A 21,129-nucleotide genomic window follows, 5' to 3' on the forward strand; every position below is an offset into this window, starting at 1 on the left:
AACCTACTTTGTGAAATACACCCCTTATTTCAAATGTACCCATGTGTCCAAAACATTCGCCAAGAGCCCTAGACATAGATGGTTGCATTCTACTTTTCTTGTAGTGAGTAGCAAATTATTGTAAAACAACATATGCAGCACATTTGACATCATGAATGAAAATACTTCTGTCACTATAGTAAATTTTTTCATGGCATTTTACCAGTGAAGAACGCCCATCAGATGGAAGTCATTTTCATTAATATGTCAATCAGGCAATATTATTTGTAACCTTGCATGCGTAAAATATTATTGCAAATTATGAAAATTGAAATACAATAATTGAAATGCAATTCTCATGTTTTTATGTTTTGTTCATGACAAGGTGCAGTTGGCGCTCTCAAAGCCAGCGCAGATCCACTTGTTGGTGAAGCGTTTGTATCCTTCAGCTTCAATCAGGTCACTTCCTGAAAGGAAAATTGACATGACAGGCTGAAATCTGATTGGACAAAAAAAAATAAAAATCGAACATCCATATAGATGTACTGGAAGCAGTTCAGCCAAGAAAATTTCTACAAAAGGAAGACTGTTAATAATAAATTAATTCATTATCATGGAACAATTGTTAGAATTTAGATTGGAAATACAGTATATAGGCAAGCGCTGGTGTGTTTAGGCGAGCACCACTCCTGGTAAAATCCCAAGATTAAGGAAAGTTTAAGGAACTGTACTGGATGTCGTCTGCAGCCAGTTTACAAGCAAAACTGTGGATTCCTGCGCACTTCATGTACTGACCATCCATCAGGTTCTGGAGGCTGCAGAAGTTGGTGCTGTTATCAGCTGGATCTTTGGAGGCCTCAGACGTTCCTTCTCCCTGTATATGACACAAACACATTGATCAGACATCAAATTGATATTTATTTTCATAACAAGTGTTTCTTTGCTTCCTATGGAATAGCTACAACATTGTGAATGACACGAATGACTGTACTGATTTTCATGTGAATGTCCACAGGCATCATTCGTAAATACGTTATTGTGTATGAAGTGTTGCGTATTACAGCGGTGGATGACAAAAAATGATCTTGGAAACAAGTAAAAGTACGATATTTGTTTTCAAAAACTGAATGAATTTGTCTGGTGTTGTAACACCATAAAGCTTCAGCAAATGATATTTTCCAGATTGTTAAAAATAAACATGTTAGCTAATCACAACTTTTTAAAAAGCCCCTTAACACTCACAATGACATCACATTTACAAATATGATTTTTAAAAATGTCTGCAAGGTAATAAGTGTAAATAACGTACGGTGACTTTGCAAACGGTGGACTGCTCCAGAAGAAACTGCAGCTCGTTGACTTTCTTGGTCTTTGGAGACGTATGTGTGGCTGTTATCAGGGATGGGGCAGTCGACACGAGCTGCAACCAGTTTATAAAGCCAGAAATAAGACCATTTAGTTTTCACCCTCGGCCAAGTGTGGTGTATTACAATTTATTTAGATTCAACTTTATTATTTATTAGTTTTCTTTATTTAATTGTGAAGTGATTTAATAGTTCAACTGCTTCAAACCTGAAAGGTTAAATACAGGCTAGCTACATACTTAAGATTCCAACGAGTTATATAAAGATTTTCAATTCCCCAGGTGACAAGAAGTCTGGGGCATACAGGAAAACAATCCAACCTGAGGTAAACATTTGTGGGTTAGAGATTAGCAAAATGATAAAGATACCGAGTACATGAATGTCAGGTTCCTTTGGTCTGGCAGAACAAAGGTAAGATCGACGGGCGGAGATTTTGAGATTGAAGCCGACACTTTTACATATTCATTAAGAAGTGACATAAGCTTTTAATTTTCCAACCCTGTAAAGTAGCAAAAGCAGAAAATCACAAGCTTGACATCAAAATCTGTGTCCAGAAGTTTCTTCATTATTCTCCGTCATTACCCTGACAACATCTGAGATTGTCATCAGACCTTCACTTCACAAGAAGCTGTGGTTGCAGTCATTATGAACATTTGAGGCAAACATCATGGTGACAAACTGCATGTAACTGATTGGTGGAATTGAGCAAGATTGTTACCCGGTCAAATGAGGTGTTTACTGAGGAGGAAACAAAACGTTGTGTGTCATGAAGATTTTTCAATTTCTCTGCTTGTATTTCCGGAGACCAAACTCCTGACCAGTCACAATGTTAGGTACACCGTCACAATCTAATGACATTCAAGCAGCATATAATGTAATATACAGTGGTGCCTTGACTTTGTTTATGTATCTCAAATTGTCTTTCCCTATGGAAATGAATGGAAATGTCATTTGTCTGTTTCAGCACCGTATACAAAACCAACAAAATTATCTTTTTTTTTTTTTTTTGAAAGAAAGGTAGGACTCTACTATTATGCTTTATGGGAAAAAAAAATACACACAGTGATATCATAATTAAATAGAATGTAAAGAATCAAATGGTTTGAGCATCACGATTTCTCAAGATTATGCAAGTGTACTTAATGGAATGTCTGACGAGTATAGTAGGAGTAGGAGTAGTAGCAGTAATAATAATAATAATAATAATAATAATAATAATAATAATAATAATAATAATAATCAATCGTCTGACTTCGTATGAGCATGTCTCTCCTGCGTCTAGGCAGCTTTGTTGGATCTGCCAGGCCTTGATCTGGTTGACCAATGTTCCGTAGACTTCTTCACACGGGATACCAAACAACCTGCAAAGCAGAGAGCAGAGACAAATTTTTTTTTTTTTTTTTAACTGTAATATTCACAAAATGTGTTTTGATTCCAAAATTCAAAAATTAACTTCAGTTGGCTATGTTATCTCACAACCTTGATTCTTGATAAAGTGAAACTTGGGAGTCCTGTATTAGCCTGCTGGGAAAGCCTCGTCTACCATGTATGTAACTCATTTTCTCCATGACAGCGGAGAAGTTCATGCCTTACAGATTGCGACTAAATGCATTTTATACAGTCGTGGTCAGAAGTTGATCTCACATTAAATTGCTTATTTCTCTCTCTCTCTCTCTCTCTCTCTCTCTCTCTCTCTCTCTCTCTCTCTCTCTCTCTCTCTCTCTCTATATATATATATATATATATATATATATATATATATATATTTATATATATATATATTAGTACTGTCAAACGATTAAAATTTTTAATCTGATTACTCACACTTTTAATTTTGATTAATCACGATTAATCAGCTAAATTACTCGCGTATTTGCGCAATGTAAAATAAATACAAAATACCGTAATATTTTGACATTAACACATTTTATTATCTGAATGTCATTTGCAAACATTGATTAAATGCATGTACGCAATTGCATGTATGCGTGTATTGCTCAAAACGTAACAGCATCATATCAATTGGGTGCAATTCAGCAATTAATTAAAAGTAAATTACTTTTGTTTTATCTAAAGTCCCGTTGGGGTGTTTTTGAAAGCGAAATTTACCACCGAGCACACCAACTATAGTCACCCCGCTCATTTTGGAACAACAGGCGTAGGAAATGCCGTGCATTGACCTCATCACTGACCTGCGCAGCCTTCAATGTAACCATCCGCGGTTAGGTTCAAGGCTCAAGTGGGGTCCAAAAAAATATGTGATTAATTTAACTTTTTTCTGTGATTAATTAATCTATTAACGCTTTAACTTTGACAGCCCTAATATATATATATATATATATATATATATATATATATATATATATATATATATATATATATATATATATATATATATATGAAACATCCCCAATGTTGTCATATCTATGAAAGATAATACTTCATCGACACGTGTCACTAATGAAACGTCTGCCTGAGTCACAGAAAATCACCACAAATTTTCATTTTACAGTGTTCCCTCGTTTTCCGCTGGGGTTAGGTTCCAAAAAATACCCGCAATAAATGAAATCCGCGAAGTAGTTAGTTTTATGTTTTACAATTCTTATAAATGTTTTAAGGCTCTAAAATCCCCTACTACACAATTTAGACACTTTTCTCATTGAGGCATTCACATGTTCTCACATTTCTCTCTTGTTCAAACATTGATAATGTTCAAAACTTCAGAAATTTTATAAAATGAGTATATTACTGCAAAAAAATGTGCAAAATTGCACTTAAAAAAAATCCGTGATACAGCGAGACCGCGAAAAGTGAACCGCGTTATAGCGAGGGAAGACTGTATGCTGTTTTAAGTGGGATGAAATTAACATCAAATATGAGCTCTAAAATATAAAATTTGAAGATAAAAAAAAGATTGAGATAGTCCTTCCAAAGCATGTCTCCTCGCCCTAAAACGCACGCAACGCATATTTGGAGTGACTTGTAAATCCTACACGATGTAAAGTGTTGTGCTCCTTATATTGAGGGGAATAAAAACAACAGCTGACTGTTGAACCATCATAACATTTTCATTTTTTTTATGGAACCAAATGCATTTGACACATAACATCCATGATAAGTTATCAATAAACTTACTGCCAAAGACCACACCAAATGGCAAATGATCTTGAACGTGTAAATCAAATTTCCGACTGTGGTAATATGACCTCATTTACGCAAGAAAATACCACAAGGAGCAACAACAAAATAAGCAAACGTTTGGCTGATGCCTCAGGAGATGAATTGTAAGTCGAGGCTGATTTCATCTCTTGAGAGGTCAAACTTCCAAAACATTTAAAGGGTCAAAATCTCAGACGATGACTTTGCCTGCTATTGGAATTGACTTTCCGCTGATATTTGGACAAATCCTGAAAAATTCAGGTTCATATGTTTTTCTTAAGCTACTGGTTGCTATATAAATAAACTTGAGTTCAGTTGAGTTGAGTTGAGTTGAGTTACTATGGACATTTGAAAGATGCAAGTACCAAAACGTTAAAGCCCTTTTTCTCAAAATTAGAGATTTCAACCTTCCAACATTAAAACTGCTGCTTCGTCAATTTTTGAGCTACATCCATGTATTATATATAATTTTAAAGGGAATTAAGTGCACAATTCTAATATATCAATATCACATAAATGTATATTTAAATTGAAACAATTTGATTCAGTTCAAATTAGTGGGATTACGAGTTAATTCCATAAGGTATGACTCAGTTTGACAGGGTGATGATGCAATGACTTTTTTGTCATCATTTTACATACATTTAAAATAACTTGTCAGTCCTATAAAATGTACTCATATATCCCTCCAATAAAAGATGATTTGATATGTATGTTGATATACAGTATTTCGAAGTGGAACAATTAATTCATTTTGGTTTGATGCACTCGCATCTTTTAAATAAAAAACAATGTTTTGGTTCAAAATGGTTTTTGTTTCACCCCTAATATTCATAAATAAATTCGAAACAACTCTTAAATCTTTTAATAAATTGTGCTGAAAGTTCTACAACGGTGGTCACCAACACTGGTCCTTGAGGGCCCTTATCCTTCATGTTTTTGATGTGTCCCTCCTCCAACACACATAATTCAATTTCAAATGATCAGCTGATCAGCAATGTCTGATCATGATTCACTACAAACGGCTTAATTCTTTGCTTTGTATTGAATTATTTTAATCAGTGTATGTTTTAATAAAGTACAGTGCTTTAAATTAAAATGTTCTTATTTAAAAACATAAAATTGTCATTGGTGATTTTTGTGAGTACTGATTAATGACATTTACATGCATTCATTTTGTTGGGGAGTCATTGAATTGTGAACGCGGTCACGCAACAAAAATGACCAGCAAGACTGAAAATAATTTGTTCCGGAATGCCGCCAAAATAACGGCACATAGCATGACATGCTAGCCTTCAAGTTATGCATTAGAAATCTAAACGAAAGAAAAATCCTCTTACCACTTGATTTTGCACTGTGCCGTGCCATTCGCCAGCGAGAAGGTGAGTGCTGCTGCGAGAATAAGAGTGGAAGCTGTGAACAGGAATCTCATGTCCATAATTCAAAGTGGGTTAACAATAACCAGAATGTGCTGTGTGTGCCACTGAATGGGATCCTTCTGTCCACCCAAACTGATGTGAAGGCTTAAAAGCACAACTCACACTTCATGTGGAATGAAAACCATCCCAAATGAATTAACACAGGCTGGGACATGGGAATATGAAACCAATGTTGCCTCATGATATTCTTTTAAATTTCTTTTATTTATTTTTTTCTGCTACTTGTTTATGTATATGTTCAATAAACAAGAACAAACAAATGTCAAACAAGTTGCAAGTTGTAATTAAAACAAACATTTGAATCTACTTGTTTTTGAATTAATGGAATTTAAATAATTCAATTTCTCTTGGTTATATTGCGTGTACTTTATAGTTATGGAATTCTATTGAGAGTAAGTTACTTAGTTAATTATACACAGTAGGCAACAAAGATATTTGTCAAAAAATACTCACACACTTAAAGACATACAAATTCTCGTGTAAAAAATACTTCGATAAAAGAAGAAGTACTGAGTCAAATACTTTAAAGTAACAGTTCAGATTTTTTGACATGAATCTCTATTTCATCCTCACCTCCAGTGTGTGCGATCAGCACTGACTTACCTCTGACAGCGTTCTGTGACACGAGTTCTGATCCGGTGTTGGTCGAGAGGACAGTAGTCCGGCAAGTTGACTTGGGTCACGGAAATAAAGCATTTTTCTTCTAAAAACAATTTGTGTTCAAAAGAGTGATACATTTGCACACTAAACTCCTTTCTGAAAAAAAGTCAGATTCCATTATTGCCGGGCACTATTTTTCTGTTCGTTTGTATCACTGCGCGTCGCCCTGTAGACAGCTGATCGACGCGCTGCAGACAGTTGATCCGCGCGCCTTCCGCCTTCGAAAAGACAAACAACTTGTAGATTAGTGTGCGTCTATCAGCTGCATGCGGGGCGCCGCGCAGTGATATCTTGTTGCATGATGAGGCTTATTCTTATTAGTTTTGATGCATTTTTCTGTAAAGTGCCGGACAATATGGTTTTGTAGACTTCAAATTTCCTCCTGCTGCTACCATCTTGAGTTACAAAATTGGTGAGCCTGTTCCAGAAAGCAGCCAAGCATGTTCAAGCCATGACATCACCACCACCACACGTCACAGATGAGCTTGTGTGTTCATAAGCAGATCCTTGCCAACACTTTGGTAGAGGTTAATCTTAGTCTCATCAGTCCATAAAACTGGTTCCAAAACGTTAGTGGCTTGTCTGTACTTTGCACAAATCCAATCTGCCCCTACAATTCTTTTTGCGAGAGAATTGTTTGCATCCTGTGGTAAACCGCCTGTAAACAGCATTTATTCTCTTGGTCTGGGGTTGCGATACCTTCACCAGGACATTCCAAATTGTTGTATTGGCTATGCCCACTGTGCAATAGCTCTGATGGACTTTCCATCTTCTCTCAACAAACTGGTTTCCTTTTCTCTTACAGACAGCTCTCTGGTTTCCATGTTTGCTAAACAATTGTTTTTACAGATGAAGCCCAAAGCCAAAAACAATCAGCGATCTAAAATGAATGGGGTATTAAAAAAAATAAATAAATAAAAATCTCTGTCCTTGTTTAACTTTAGCATATCAATATTTAAATACCATAAAATACAATCTGGAATTTTGAACTGTTGTCTCATATCCATCTTTTGAGTTTGAAACCCGATCAGTAAACAACAAAAACAAAGAAAAGAAAAAAAGAAAAAAAAGGAATTGCGTGATCTTACGAATGAACAGAAAAGTAGCGCCTGGCGGTAATGGCGTCTGACTTTTTTCAGAAAAGGGGTATTGTGATGCAAATGTATCACGCTTTTCAACACAAATAGTTTTTAGAAGAAAAACGCTTTATTTCCGAGACCCCAGCCAGCTTGCTGAACTATTTTCCTCTCGCCCAACACCGGACCAGAACTTGTGTCACCGAACGCTGTCAGGGGTAAGTCAGTGCTGATCGCACACACTGGAGGGGAGGATGAAATAGAGATTCATGTCAAAAAATCTGAACGATCTCTTTAAGTAATATAAAAATAAACTGACTAAAATGTAAAAAACAAAACAAAAAAACAAAACAAAAAAACACTTAAGATAACATCTGAAAAAAATGTTTGTGTTATTTCACAATAGTTGGAGATTATTTTATTTATTTATTTTTTTTAATGCCATAAGCGAGTGTTTTTTAGAATGGCAAAAGACACTATAGGAACGAAAATCAAAAAGCAGTTCTTTTTGAGAGTTTGATTCCTTGGCATTCTTTGTTTGCTTGCCTGATTTCACTTAGCTTTCTTACGACACAAATGCGTGATGATGTCAGTCAAAAAAAGTATACAGTGGACCTATATCAACAGTCAATCAAATACCAAGACCTGGGGAAAAAAAACAAACATGCTATTTTGTCTAGAATCTTTGCTACATAACTCTCCATCCATCCATTTTCTTGACCGCTTATTCCTCACAAGGATTGCGGGGGGTGCTGGAGCCTATCACAGCTGGCTATGGGCAGTCGGTGGGGTACACCCTGGACTGGTTGTTAGCCAATCGCAGTACGCATAACTACATTTTTGAAAATCCACCTAAAGCCCCCTGATGGCTAGTAATGTCTTTTTCACACACGTCTCTGTCCACACGCTGGCTGGATCATGCTGGATCTTGTTGACCCCCCCCCCCAAAAAAAAACACAAAAAAAAACGACAAAAAACAGTGAAAAACAGTTGAAGAATATATCTCCACAAATAGCAACTACTTGTCAGTTTAAAAATGATTTCAGCAATTATCTTCAAACATGTTTTTAGAAACAAATCTCCTAAATCACTTTACAGGGTTAACTTGTTTCTCTAATGCCGATGTCAGACTACACGAAAACAGCCCGACCGACGTGTCGCAGACAAACGGGCATGTTGTAAACGATTTTGGGTTGTCTTGACGTAGCGTCGCCCGTGTAGTGTGACACGTTCACCGATTGGTCACCTGTTGTCCGGGACGGTTCACGACCATCCTACCCAGCATTTTTCGGTCTAAAAGACGTCCAAATGGTGCTTAGACATCTAGGCTAAAAACCGTCTACAAATGGTCTAAAAGTGAAAGTTTTTTTAGACGTCTACATCTACACGTCTAAGCTTAAACATCTTTTAGACGGCTAAGCTTAGACGTCTTTTAGACGGCTAAAAAAGGTCTACATATGGTCTAAAAATTAAAGTTTTTTTTAGACGTCTAGGTTTAGACGTCTATTAGACATCTACGCCTAGACTCTCGTGTGATATACTAAATGTAGACGTTTGCTACACTTTTATACCAAAGTTAAACTCCATTAGACATATAAATGTCTGTTAAACACAGCGAACCAATATTAAAAGTAAAGCTGTCAAAAATGAATGTTAAATCAAGTTGTCTTTAAAAGAAAAAAAATGAAAAAAAAAAAGACCAAATTTAACCTGCGATATCCTTGATGTAGTTCCAGGATGTTATGACGATTCACATCATGTGTTTTTGGACCTTTTAATTAGGTTTCAGTAACACCAATATGATGCTTATTTTACTACTGGATAACATTAACCAAACTATCCTATTTAAATGCTTTTTTTTTTTTTTTTTTTCAAACATCCAACCATCACAAACATTTGAATGTGAAACCAATATATATTTGATTTATTTACACATTATTAAACATATTACAATAAAACTATACAATATTACTGATATGTTATACATATTTGTTTTCATAATATGGAAATGTGGCTCAAAGTCTAATAAACAACATTTCCCAAATAGTTTAAAAATAAAAATAATCAGAAAAAATTTTTTTAGACATCACCTGCTTGGGATCACTGATCAGTATACATACATTTTGAAGTCACGAAGTCACCATATTATTACATCCAAGAAACATTTCTCGGCATACGATCCTATACATTTACAGTATCAAAATTAGACATTTGAGACAGTACTTATAGAAATGTGATTTGTTTTAAATTTGTTAAACATAAGAAGACTTCAGACATTTCACAACTTGCCTTAAACACATGTATAAATTATATGCTGCATTATGTTTACAGGAGGAAACCTGTATTTTTTTATTAAAGAATTATAACTGTAATTCAACAAAAGAGGTCTCTTTCAAATATAATATTGGGGGTCTAAGGAACTGAGCCATAAAAGAAAAAGGCCATCTTGTGGCTTCAACGGCTTGCATGGGAGTGTGTGGGCTATACAGTCATGTATACAGATCAGTGCCAGTGATGCATAAATTAAAACACAGAAAAAAAAAATACACCAATTTCTAATTTCCCAGAATGTTAAAAGTCTCCAGAGTTTTCATGGGCAACTGTCCACTCTCAGCTTTGATTTCTCCCCAAGACTTGGATGGATGGCAATCAGGGTATCCACATCTCTTGTCTGAAACTCTGAGACAAACAGACATAAAAAAATAACAATAACTTTAATTACTATGGATATGACCTTTTAAAAAAAAAATAATAATAAATATATTTGTTTAATCCTTATGACCTCCTTTCTTTTCTCCATTCGTACACTCTCTTCCTGGTTCTTGAAGAATGAAATAAATGTTAGCTGAAAGTTTTAAACATTTTCCAATTACCAAAAAATCTTTGCCTATTTACAAAAATGATGGGGCATTCTGTCTGTGCTTTTGGATATGTTGACTCCTTGCGATCACACAAGATCCACGGTTCACTATTGGGAGCGAAGCATCTTAACAGCTGATGTACAATCTATAATCATTATGTTTATTTAAAACATTGTAGCAACTAGCCAACATAAAAGAAAAAAAAAGCTAACTAACTCCCTAACACCTTCGGAAGCACTTATCTTCAAAATTATTTATAAATGAAACAACTAACATGTAACACAAATTGGCAACTTAAACCTACTCTATGTAGGATTTCCCCAAAAAATATCTTAACAATAGCCTTTTTATTTGACCATTTATGACTAAAACATATTCTAATTAGTAGATCAACATCTTAGCTGTTCACAATGGGTACTCCTACAAGCCTCTGGCCAATATTATTTAGGAAGCGTCCGGTCCGAATCCTTCGAATTTCCCGCCCTCTGTCTTCGGGATGTGACGTCATGCATGTCCTCGTCAGTTGTTTCCTGTCGCGCGAAGACGGAACTAGTACAGATTTTCGCTGCCCCAGACACCCGCTGTTACTCCGCGGAAGGCTGCTTAAAAAAATGAAAACAATGTCAAGTGCCACGAAAAAAAAAAATCTAAACTTGATAGTGACCGACGCCGGGCAAGAACGAGAGTGAACATTGGTTTGACATTTCAGCGGTGGAAAGAGTTGATATCGGACTTGGATTAGAAAAGTGATTCACAGCTGGCTTTCTTTCTACTCCAAAAGGTAAGAAGCGAGTGTCTTGAAATTTAGAAGAAAATGTGTTGTTTTCAAATAGCAGTAAGCTCAAGATCGATCACTTCTCGGTCGTAACTATTGGGGTGAAAGTGAGGTGGACGGCAACATTTAGCGTGAAAGGGGCGGCAAAGTTGAATGTAATAGAACAGAATGACTTTATGAAGAACAGACGTTCCATTCCGCGGCGTTTCAATCAGACTAAATGTTGCCTTATTTTCCTCCGTGAAAACAGCCTATTGTAGCTACATTATGCTAACGGAATGTGAACGGTACTACTGAATGGCGACAACATTCACGGCCATATCACACTAAGTAGTGAATGGGTCTATATGTTTTTCACAATCGTCAATTTCCATAACTGACAGCCCACCTTTCGGCTCATGCACAATGACGCTAGCCTGGGGGCGACATACACTAATAATGACTAGAATCAGGTTGACGTCCGTCGAGCGGGGTGACTACAATATGTAACTGCATATTAACATCGGAATGAGGTCCAATTAATTGACGTAATTTGCACATCGTTTCGGAGTACAGCACAGGACTGGACTTCGACCGACTAAAGCAATATGATCTGCACGTCCCGTGTACATCAATTGTTTAGTGGGGATCGAGAATCTCATTCCGTGAAGTGGCCAGCTTTGTATAACATTATAAAACTTCTTACCTCTGAAAACATAGTTTAATTGGATATGAAGAGCCCAGTCTTCAGTATTGAGGTCGTGCACGTACGAGTGCGCGCAGCGTGTACGAGCGTGCAGTTTGTTTTCGGCCACAGGTGGCAGTAGAGATTTGAAATTTTAAATCTTACATATAGCTGCTTTAACTGTGAACAAACTAACAGCATAAACTGGCAAGCTAACGGCAAGCTAACAAGTTAGCTACTAAGCTAACTTGGTAGCGTGCAATCGTTTTACTCACAATCGGACTGATAGATAAATTAAACATTGTAAAACAAAATAACACTTCAATAACGTATCGCTGAGCACTCACCCATAAGCAGCTCTTCGAGCTGTTTTCGAGAAGCAAGTATTTGTTTTGCAACCGACGTGGACAGTCGACTACAGTTGGCATTCTGTTTGTGTTGACCAGAAGTGTAAGCTTCTTTTAAGCGCGTTGCTGTCACCTAGTGAGGAGGAAGTGTTGACCATCTGCATGCTTGGGACTGCCGCTCACCATTCGTGCGAACCGGCATTTTATTTTAAACCGAAACTGTTGTGTAGTTATTTTTGGGATATTATAAGGTATTTAATTACATTGTCAAGATGTGGTGAGGTTGATATGAGGTCTTGATTTAGATGTCTAAATCTGGTCTAAATATGAACGACACTTTACATTGATCAATTACTGTTTAAATCGTAGTAATTCAACATTTTTCCATCATTTATACAACCTCCAATTGTTTTTTAAGTTTAATAGTTAATATTTACTTGATTAATTGTATCGTCTCGAGTTGGGCTAAAATAGACCAATTATAGTATTATTAGTATTAGTATTATTATAATTTCGGTCTAAAACTAAAGACTAGACGTCTAATAGAGGTCTATGGCTCAGTGGGATCACGACGTCTAGCATATTAGAATTTTTGCTCGTCTTGACGCATAATGTGACATACCTACGTCGTCGTCCGTTTGGTTCCATCGCATTGACCAATAGCGAGAGGGAGCGAAACGTCAATCACACACTAACATCACTTTATAGCTCTTTTTATTTATGTATACATTTGTTTATTTATTCGTTTACGTATTTATTTATTTATCCCCTGGATATTTCATTGGATGGGGCCAGACAGGTGCATCTCGAGGGGGGGAAAAAAGCGCCCCGCTGCAGCGCTGCGGCTGCATTTTTTTTTTTTTTTTTTTTTATAATATACCCACTCACACACGTGGCCTACTTCTTGTAGGCCACATACATGGGCCTCTCCCAGGCGGAGGATCGAACCCACACCAACCGGCACCAAAGGCAAGTGACGGTTCCACTCCTCGCGCTGCGGCTGCATGGAGCGCGCACGCATACAGCCCGTCAGGCAACAGCGACTTGAGAGGACCAAAATATATTGTGACTGTTGTTCTAATAATTTCAGAGTTTTGGGCATATGAGTAAGGATGGGCACATATATAGTGAGGATCGATCACGTTTTTATATAGTTGGGCCAGGCCGCCACTTGAAAGTTTTTTTTTTCCCCCTCTGAGTGAGTGGCGTACTATCCAATGCACCGTACTAAAACAAGTCAAATATGAATAAATGAAGCAGTAAAAAAGAAACAATATATTTCAGTGTTTGATAAAATAAGATGTCATCCCACAAATTAATTAACAAAATCTGCTATAATTATTCCGGTGCACATAGGCCGAAATAAATTAAAATACTGTTGGCTACTAAATCATATTTTAAACAATGTTGAGGAGCAGGGAGCTCAAGCAATGCGCTCACACCACACTTGTCCCATATGCCTGCTCCATTCACGCAAACACTGCCTGTCCTTGCCTCTTTTATTTTTTTTGTCCCACCTCCCCGACAAACCGTGGCCGATGCGTCTCTCTTGGCAAGACAACACGCGATGATCGGCTGGTGTCTAATCCACGACACGGAGCGAATTTGTCGGGTAATGTGACGGCGCAACTGTCGTGTAAGACAAAAAAATCGCGTAGTCTGACATCGGCATTAGGTTATATAACTATGCAGTCATGGATTACACCACCTTGTTTTCTTCAACTTCTTGATTTCCATACCGAGTACCACTAAAATTGTATCATGTGACTAACAGACAGAAAAGAAAACGTGGAATGCCTAAAAGCATTGTTGGTAGTACAGTGCCACAGCTGTTGATGCAAGAACTTGAATTTGGTCATGATTAAGAAGGCAATTTAAAATGGCAAGATATCAACTTGCTATTTAAATAAAGATGACTTGACTATTTTTGTTGTCATCATTTTTGTCCCAACAAAACATATATTTACAGTGTACCAGGTATTTAAAATGAAATGCTTTTCACACGCAAAGGCTGGCTCCTTGAATATCAGTCCTGTCCACATTTTTAGTACTTGGGTACATGTCCATCAGACGATACCCTAGTGGGTACCGTCTGATGGACACAGCCACAAGTATAACTGTTGTTGCTTCAATAGCAAACATATAACTACTACCTCTACGATTTATGTATTTTGTGCTTGTTATAGATTTGTAAATTGATGTGTATAATTCTGCCTCTTTTATTTTATAGGATATGTAATTTAACAATGCTGTACTGCGTATCTGATACTTCATAGGTTAGTTGAATGTAATTTTGGTGCTTCGTATGTTGTTTGTATGTAGTTTTTAACTGTTATGTAATTTTATGAGGACTACAGATGGAAATTAGCATTTTGCTAAATCTGGTGCAGCCATCTTTTTAATGTTACTGCACACTGTCCTTTTAATAAACCAAACTCAAACAAGAAAAATGTCCATGGCGGTTTTTACAGTACAGTAGTTCTATTTTTGCCTTGACTTGAGAGCAAAAATTTGACATAAGAGCACTGTATAATGGCAGTGAACCAACTCAGGTTCAAAACAAGCAGCAGTTTGGCAAATAAATGACAATTCTTCATGAAAGAGACTTGACTGTTTATTGCAACTTCCAGTTGAAGTTTACTCACACAAACTATGTAGAAAAAAAAAACAGAATTAACCACACAACTTTTAATTCCGTTATTTTAACCCGAACAAATAATGCAAACTGCCATAGTGTCATCTCTACACATTACAGTGATGAAACCCTTGAAGCAACTGATAATTGATCAATATATCGTCTAGAAAATGTGATCACCTTCAACTTCTGAACTCATTATCACCAGTTCCCATACATGAAAAGTGTCAGGCATGTGCATCGAAATTGTGAACGTGAACTGTTACAGCTCACGGGGTAACGTGGTGAAGTGAAAGAATTCAAACCTGCTCAAACAGCATTTGTCACGCAGCTTCCGTTTCTCACACAAGTAACCCACTGGGAACAAATCAATTGTGGGTGGTTAGTGGTGCATTTACATGCCGAGATGGTGTACGCACAAAAGCGCCTCCAAAGAGAGCATTTACATTTCATATAAAGAGTCCAGTTGCATTAATTTAGCTATTAAAAAAAATGTTTCATTTATACTGAATAATTGATTTATTGTAAGTAAAACCAAAATAAAATAGTTTTGTTTTATTTCAGAAAAAAATAATTATAATGAATGATGTGTGTATATATATATATATATAAAATATATATATAAAATAGAATACATGTAAACATGAATTTTCTATTATATTTAACATTTTGATTGTTGGTGTTTCTAAAACTGCCAACTTAATTTCATTCATTTAACAAGGATTAAAGTTAATTTAAAATTTTAAAAATGTTATTGATTAAATTTAACTTAAAATAAATTTGATTAATTTTCTTTTAATTTTAACAACATACAAATGAGTATGAATATTTTGATTTGATGTAATTTTGCACCAAGAACTCCATTTAAAGAAACAACTTACCGTAACTAACCGTAGGCCCAAGTGTTCATCAAAAATAAGTCAGAGGCTTTATTCCTAAAAGTACACTCAAAATTACAAGTCACTGTAACATTATACACAGTTTGCACATTTTATTCAGGGAATGTAAAACGGATGTACTGCTCCATTTTCACTAAATTTCAACATGGATACCTCTATTGCATTTCCCGCTAAACTGAATTATGAATTTTTGATGTGGTGTACGGCTTTCTAAATGTCACAATAATAATGATTAAAAAAAAAAATGTCAAACTAGATGTGGTATTTAGATGTAATTTAAAAAAAAGTCATGTAGCCTGTAATGTATACATATAAATGAAAGAAAGTTCAGCATATTAGTAATATGTCTGACCAACAAACACATTTTCAAAATGTGTGCGTCCCCACAGCCCCACCAGAAAACAACAACTTTCAACATCTTTTGTTATTTTTGGGAATATTTAATAATATTAAAAAAAAAAAAAAAAAAAAAAAAAAAAAAAAAAAAAAAAGAGTTACAGTGATGCTTAACAGTTTGAGTGACACGACTTTTGTTATTCAGGCTGAGCAAAAATTGGAGATACAGTAAGTAGCAGTTAGCAGGCCATCATTTCTTCTTCATTCTTACCCCGGGTTTTCACCGGTTGCGGTGCGGTTGCGGTGCGGTTGCGGTGCGGTCCGGCGACGCAAGCAATTAGATTCCATTCATTCGAATGGTGCAGTTTACACCGCTTGCGGGTGCGTTGCGTGTCGACTGCGTCTCAGCTGCGGCGTGCCACAGCCCTTCCGCAAGGATAGACCTATTTTCTATTTTTGCCGGACGCCGCAGCGGTAGGCCTCCGGCAAATGGCAAGCTAGCACAAAACACATCGAGCGGGACAGGAAGACCGAGGCTGTTTCAAAATAAATTTCCGGTTACCTTTCAGAATAAAATACTCGCCAGCTCCTATTTCGCAAGTTTTTCAGCAAAACGTGACGTGGGCGTCGCCGGGCCATGTGCTCATTCACGGTTTAGACACCAGCGAACATGGACGAGGAGAGGTTTATATTGGAGGTGGAAAACCACAAAATAATATATGACACGGCACATCCTTTTTATAAGGACTGTAATGTATTGTGAGTTTGATGTTCGCGATTGCTTGTTGTGCCCGTCTCGCTTGCCGTACTGAGCGGCAGCCGGACGGGGAAGACAGAAATAAAGAGTGGACCCGCACTGACCCGACTCTCGTTATTAATATACTTTACAAGGACAACCAAAAAAAGGATGCTGCATGGAATCTCATATCTTTCTGCTTCTCTGTTGAGCAGACTTTCTGTATGTTTGTCATTGTGAAATGCCACATGATCGCGCGCGCGCGGTCCCGCGAGACACGTTGGGAAGTGGGCGGCGACGGAGCTGCCGGACCGCAGCTGTGCGGAGCCGGTGTGGATTGACAAAAAAATTGACCCGTCCGGAGCACGCAGTCAAGACGCACCGCACCGCAACCGCATCCAGTGAAAACCCGGGGTTAGATTCCATTCATTCGAATGGTGCAGTTTACACCGCTTGCGGGTGCGTTGCGTGTCGACTGCGGAAGGCCTGCGGCGTGCCGCAAGCCTTCCGCAAGGATAGACCTATTTTCTATTTTTGCCGGACGCCGCAGCGGTAGGCCTCCGGCAAATGGCAAGCTAGCACAAAACACATCGAGCGGGACAGGAAGACCGAGGCAGTTTCAAAATAAATTTCCGGTTACCTTTCAGAATAAAACACTCGCCAGCTCCTATTTCGCAAGTTTTTCAGCAAAACATGACGTGGGCGTCGCCGGGCCATGTGCTCATTCACGGTTTAGACACCAGCGAACATGGACGAGGAGAGGTTTATATTGGAGGTGGAAAACCACAAAATAATATATGACACGGCACATCCTTTTTATAAGGACTGTAATGTATTGTGAGTTTGATGTTCACGATTGCTTGTTGTGCCCGTCTCGGTTGCCGTACTGAGCGGCAGCCGGACGGGGAAGACAGAAATAAAGAGTGGACCCGCACTGACCCGACTCTCGTTATTAATATACTTTACAAGGACAACCAAAAAAAGGATGCTGCATGGAATCTCATAGCAGAAGAAGAAGAAAAAGTTAAATCAAAAGAAGTCCACCTCTCGTTGTGAAATGCCACATGATCGCGCGCGCGCGGTCCCGCGAGACACGTTGGGAAGTGGGCGGCGACGGAGCTGCCGGACCGCAGCTGTGCGGAGCCGGTGTGGATTGACAAAAAAAATTGACCCGTCCGGAGCACGCAGTCAAGACGCACCGCACCGCAACCGCATCCAGTGAAAACCCGGGGTTAATGTCACTCCGAGTTAAAGTTAAATATCAAACTGAACATATAAACAGAATTACTGTACACGTGTTTAGAAAACAACCGCATAACTTTGCCTTACACCTTAAAGGAGCAAGATTCAAGTTTGGGTGTCAAAATAAATGTATTTTACATCCAATTAATTCCTTTAAAAACATTTTTTCCCCACTTGCTGTCGACTGACGATGACATCACCTGTGTTGAGGAAATAAGTAACAACCAATCATGGCCCAGTTTGCAGACCACACCCAGAAATCAGGGAGCCGTGATTGGTCATTACCCATTTCCTCAGCACAGGTGATGTAATCTTCAGTAATCAGCAAATGGGAAAAAATTTGCTTTTAAAGGTATTATTATTTCAATCTTTGGTGTAATAACCTTATTTATTGATTGAATTATTCTATTATCTGTTCTTGTTGCTGCTGGACATGTAAATTTCCCAGAGGGAGCCATCTCAAAGGGATCAATAAAGACAAGTCTAAGTCTAAGTCTATTAATTGTACATGAAAAATGATGACGTTAAATACTGTTTACTGCTGAGAATGGCTCAATAAGTCAAATATCCCTTTAAGTTTTACAGAGGCTAAAAAAACAAAAAAAACACACAAAAAAATCCCAAAATGTTTTTGTAATGTGGTCATGGAATTTCCAATCATTCCAGTTTGAGAAAGCTAGTTGCGATACGAATGAGTTGTAACTATGGTCACGGAGCAAATCGGACTCATATTTCAAGGCACCTTTTAGTCAGACAGAATTTCTCCACGTATGCTGTTTCAGAACACATTTTAAAGCTCTATGACCGACTTCATCGTTATGTAGACTGGCCCAACTGAGTCCAAGTGCAAGACCGTGGCGAGCTGAAACACATAAATAATTTAACAGTTGTTATCAATATGTTTGTTGAGGTCTCAAAACTGAGTTTCGAGTTACCTTGTTCAAAAAGGTTAGTGCTTCTGTGCCATTTAAGTCAACTTGGGACAGAAGTCTTGTCTCTAAAATGGCCATAACTGCATGCAAATCCAATTTTAGAAGAATTCAAACAGATGCTTGTATGGAAATTGTAAGCAGAAGAAAGCACTTGCCTGGCAATATAAGAGGTGCTGAGTTCGTGGTTCCCCTGGGTGCTGCTGTAGTTGTAGTGGTCGTAAAGGTGGTCGAAGAACTATCTGCTATATGATCAACAATGATTTTGCTTTTGAGTAGAACTGGTTTTAAACCATCATATTTGCTTTGTTTCTATTTTCTTGCAATCACTGAAAATGATATCAATAAACGTCCGAACCAAGTTGAATTTACTCACTTGTTGTTCCAGCACATGAGGTTAAAGACACAACAAGGAGGAGCAGCAGAAGCATTATGAAGATGAAGAAGTCGTGTCGGACAAAAAAGTGCGTATTCAGTCGTGGGAATATGTTCCTTCTGCTCTCACCGAGCTCCTCTGACCACTTTTGCTCTGTACCAGGAAGTGACACCTCATTGTCACTCACACAAGGTGTGTGCACAGTACCGTATTGTTTTCTTTTGTCCTGTCAAGTAAGAATTCAACAAAGGGGAGAAGTAGGTTTACTGTCTGTATCCCAATTGATGGTTCTGCTTTGAATGTAAACTTAGGAACACCTGTGCAATAATCACACTCTAATCAGCATCTTGACAGGCCACACCTGTGAGATGGTTTATCCCAGCAAAGGAGAGGTGCTCATTAACAGATTTAAACAGATTTGTTAACAACATTTAAATGAAATGGGACTTTTGTGTACATAGATCAAGTTTTCTAATAGTACAAGAGCTGTTCTTGTGTATAACGTCATTTATTTTTACAGAAAAAAAAAAATAACCCAAAGAAATGGTGTGATGATACATCCCCCTAGTGGCCAATAAATGCAATACCAATTTGGTTTCTTTTAATTTATGGGCTCCATGAGGCATTATGGTGATGAACCATGTTCTTTCTGCAGTTTGAGTACAGGACTCCAAAAAACTGTTTATAGTTGACATAAAAAGTCTACACCGAACGTTAAAATCTCTGGTTTTGTAGCATTAAAAAAAGTGAGACCGAGATTGACATTTTTTCCCCACCACATATGTGACCTCTCAATGTTTAAAACTAGGGGACTGAAATAGTGGTTGCATAAGTGTGCACACCCCCTTATTACTCTAACTGGGATGTGACAATCACCGATCACATTCAGACTCGAGAAAAATGGTCAGCACATGCTTACAACCCGCCTTGATTAGCCCCAAATAAGATATGTTCTTATAGACTTTTAGGTTTGGTGTTTTTTCCTTGGTTATATGCAGTCTTGTGTTTGCACCTAACATAGATTTTGAAATTATGGCCAAAAATTTCAAACTTGGTTCCATCGGACCATAGCACTTTTTCCACATTTGACATTTGATGAGACATTCATCTCTTACTTCCCCTCTCACAAAGTTTTTTTTTCTTTCAAATGAGTTGTGCTTGAGTTGTTGTGGTCTCATTTTTTTAGGCCACAAAAAACTGGCTTTTAAACATTGCTTTGTAAACTTTTTTCTAAGGTTCATTCTGGAGCGAGAATAGCAACCTCATAACTAGGGATGTCACGATAAGGGCAATATCGTGATATTAAAACTGCCACAATATCGTCGTCGTCATGTTCACAATATTTAAAAGGAACCATCTGTTAAAAAAAGTCAGATTGATTTCCATTTGTGCAGTTCTAGCACCCTCTATGGGTAGTTTATTAGTGCAATTTAATTTTCATTAGGGATGTTTTGGCCTTCTATGTTTAAAATCTATGCTAATTGTCAGATGAAGGGGAACCTAATTTGCTTGTGAAGCGATCAATGTGTGCTTGCATTACCAAGTAAGTGCCTCAATATTGTTATTAGAGATTGTAGGTGGTTTATATACATTGTTATGTACAAAAGCACAATATTGTGCTTTTTGTTTTAGTATGAGCTTTTCTTTTTTTT

General features: G+C 37.4%; 1 protein-coding gene and 2 long non-coding RNA genes across 3 annotated transcripts; all 3 read right to left on the reverse strand.

The window, feature by feature from the left end:
- Positions 1-327: 327 nt before the first annotated feature.
- LOC144013172 (uncharacterized) lies at positions 328-7,425 on the reverse strand. Its single transcript, XM_077511810.1, has 7 exons — positions 7,405-7,425; positions 6,515-6,614; positions 5,843-5,894; positions 2,596-2,704; positions 1,289-1,399; positions 775-853; positions 328-446 (listed from the first exon to the last, which is right to left on the reverse strand). The coding sequence occupies exons 1-7, from the start codon at positions 7,423-7,425 to the stop codon at positions 355-357; spliced, it is 564 nt and encodes a 187-aa protein (XP_077367936.1). The 3' UTR covers positions 328-354.
- A 2,147-nt stretch (positions 7,426-9,572) lies between these two features.
- Positions 9,573-12,208, reverse strand: LOC144005380 (uncharacterized). Its single transcript, XR_013279548.1, has 2 exons — positions 10,460-12,208; positions 9,573-10,356 (listed from the first exon to the last, which is right to left on the reverse strand). It is a non-coding gene; the product is annotated as an uncharacterized LOC144005380 (long non-coding RNA).
- A 5,154-nt stretch (positions 12,209-17,362) lies between these two features.
- Positions 17,363-19,769, reverse strand: LOC144005387 (uncharacterized). The gene is made up of 4 exons (XR_013279549.1): positions 19,478-19,769; positions 19,260-19,346; positions 19,108-19,184; positions 17,363-19,034 (listed from the first exon to the last, which is right to left on the reverse strand). It is a non-coding gene; the product is annotated as an uncharacterized LOC144005387 (long non-coding RNA).
- Positions 19,770-21,129: the final 1,360 nt, after the last annotated feature.

This window comes from Festucalex cinctus, chromosome 1 (assembly GCF_051991245.1).
Source record: "Festucalex cinctus isolate MCC-2025b chromosome 1, RoL_Fcin_1.0, whole genome shotgun sequence".
Lineage (NCBI taxonomy): Eukaryota > Metazoa > Chordata > Actinopteri > Syngnathiformes > Syngnathidae > Festucalex > Festucalex cinctus.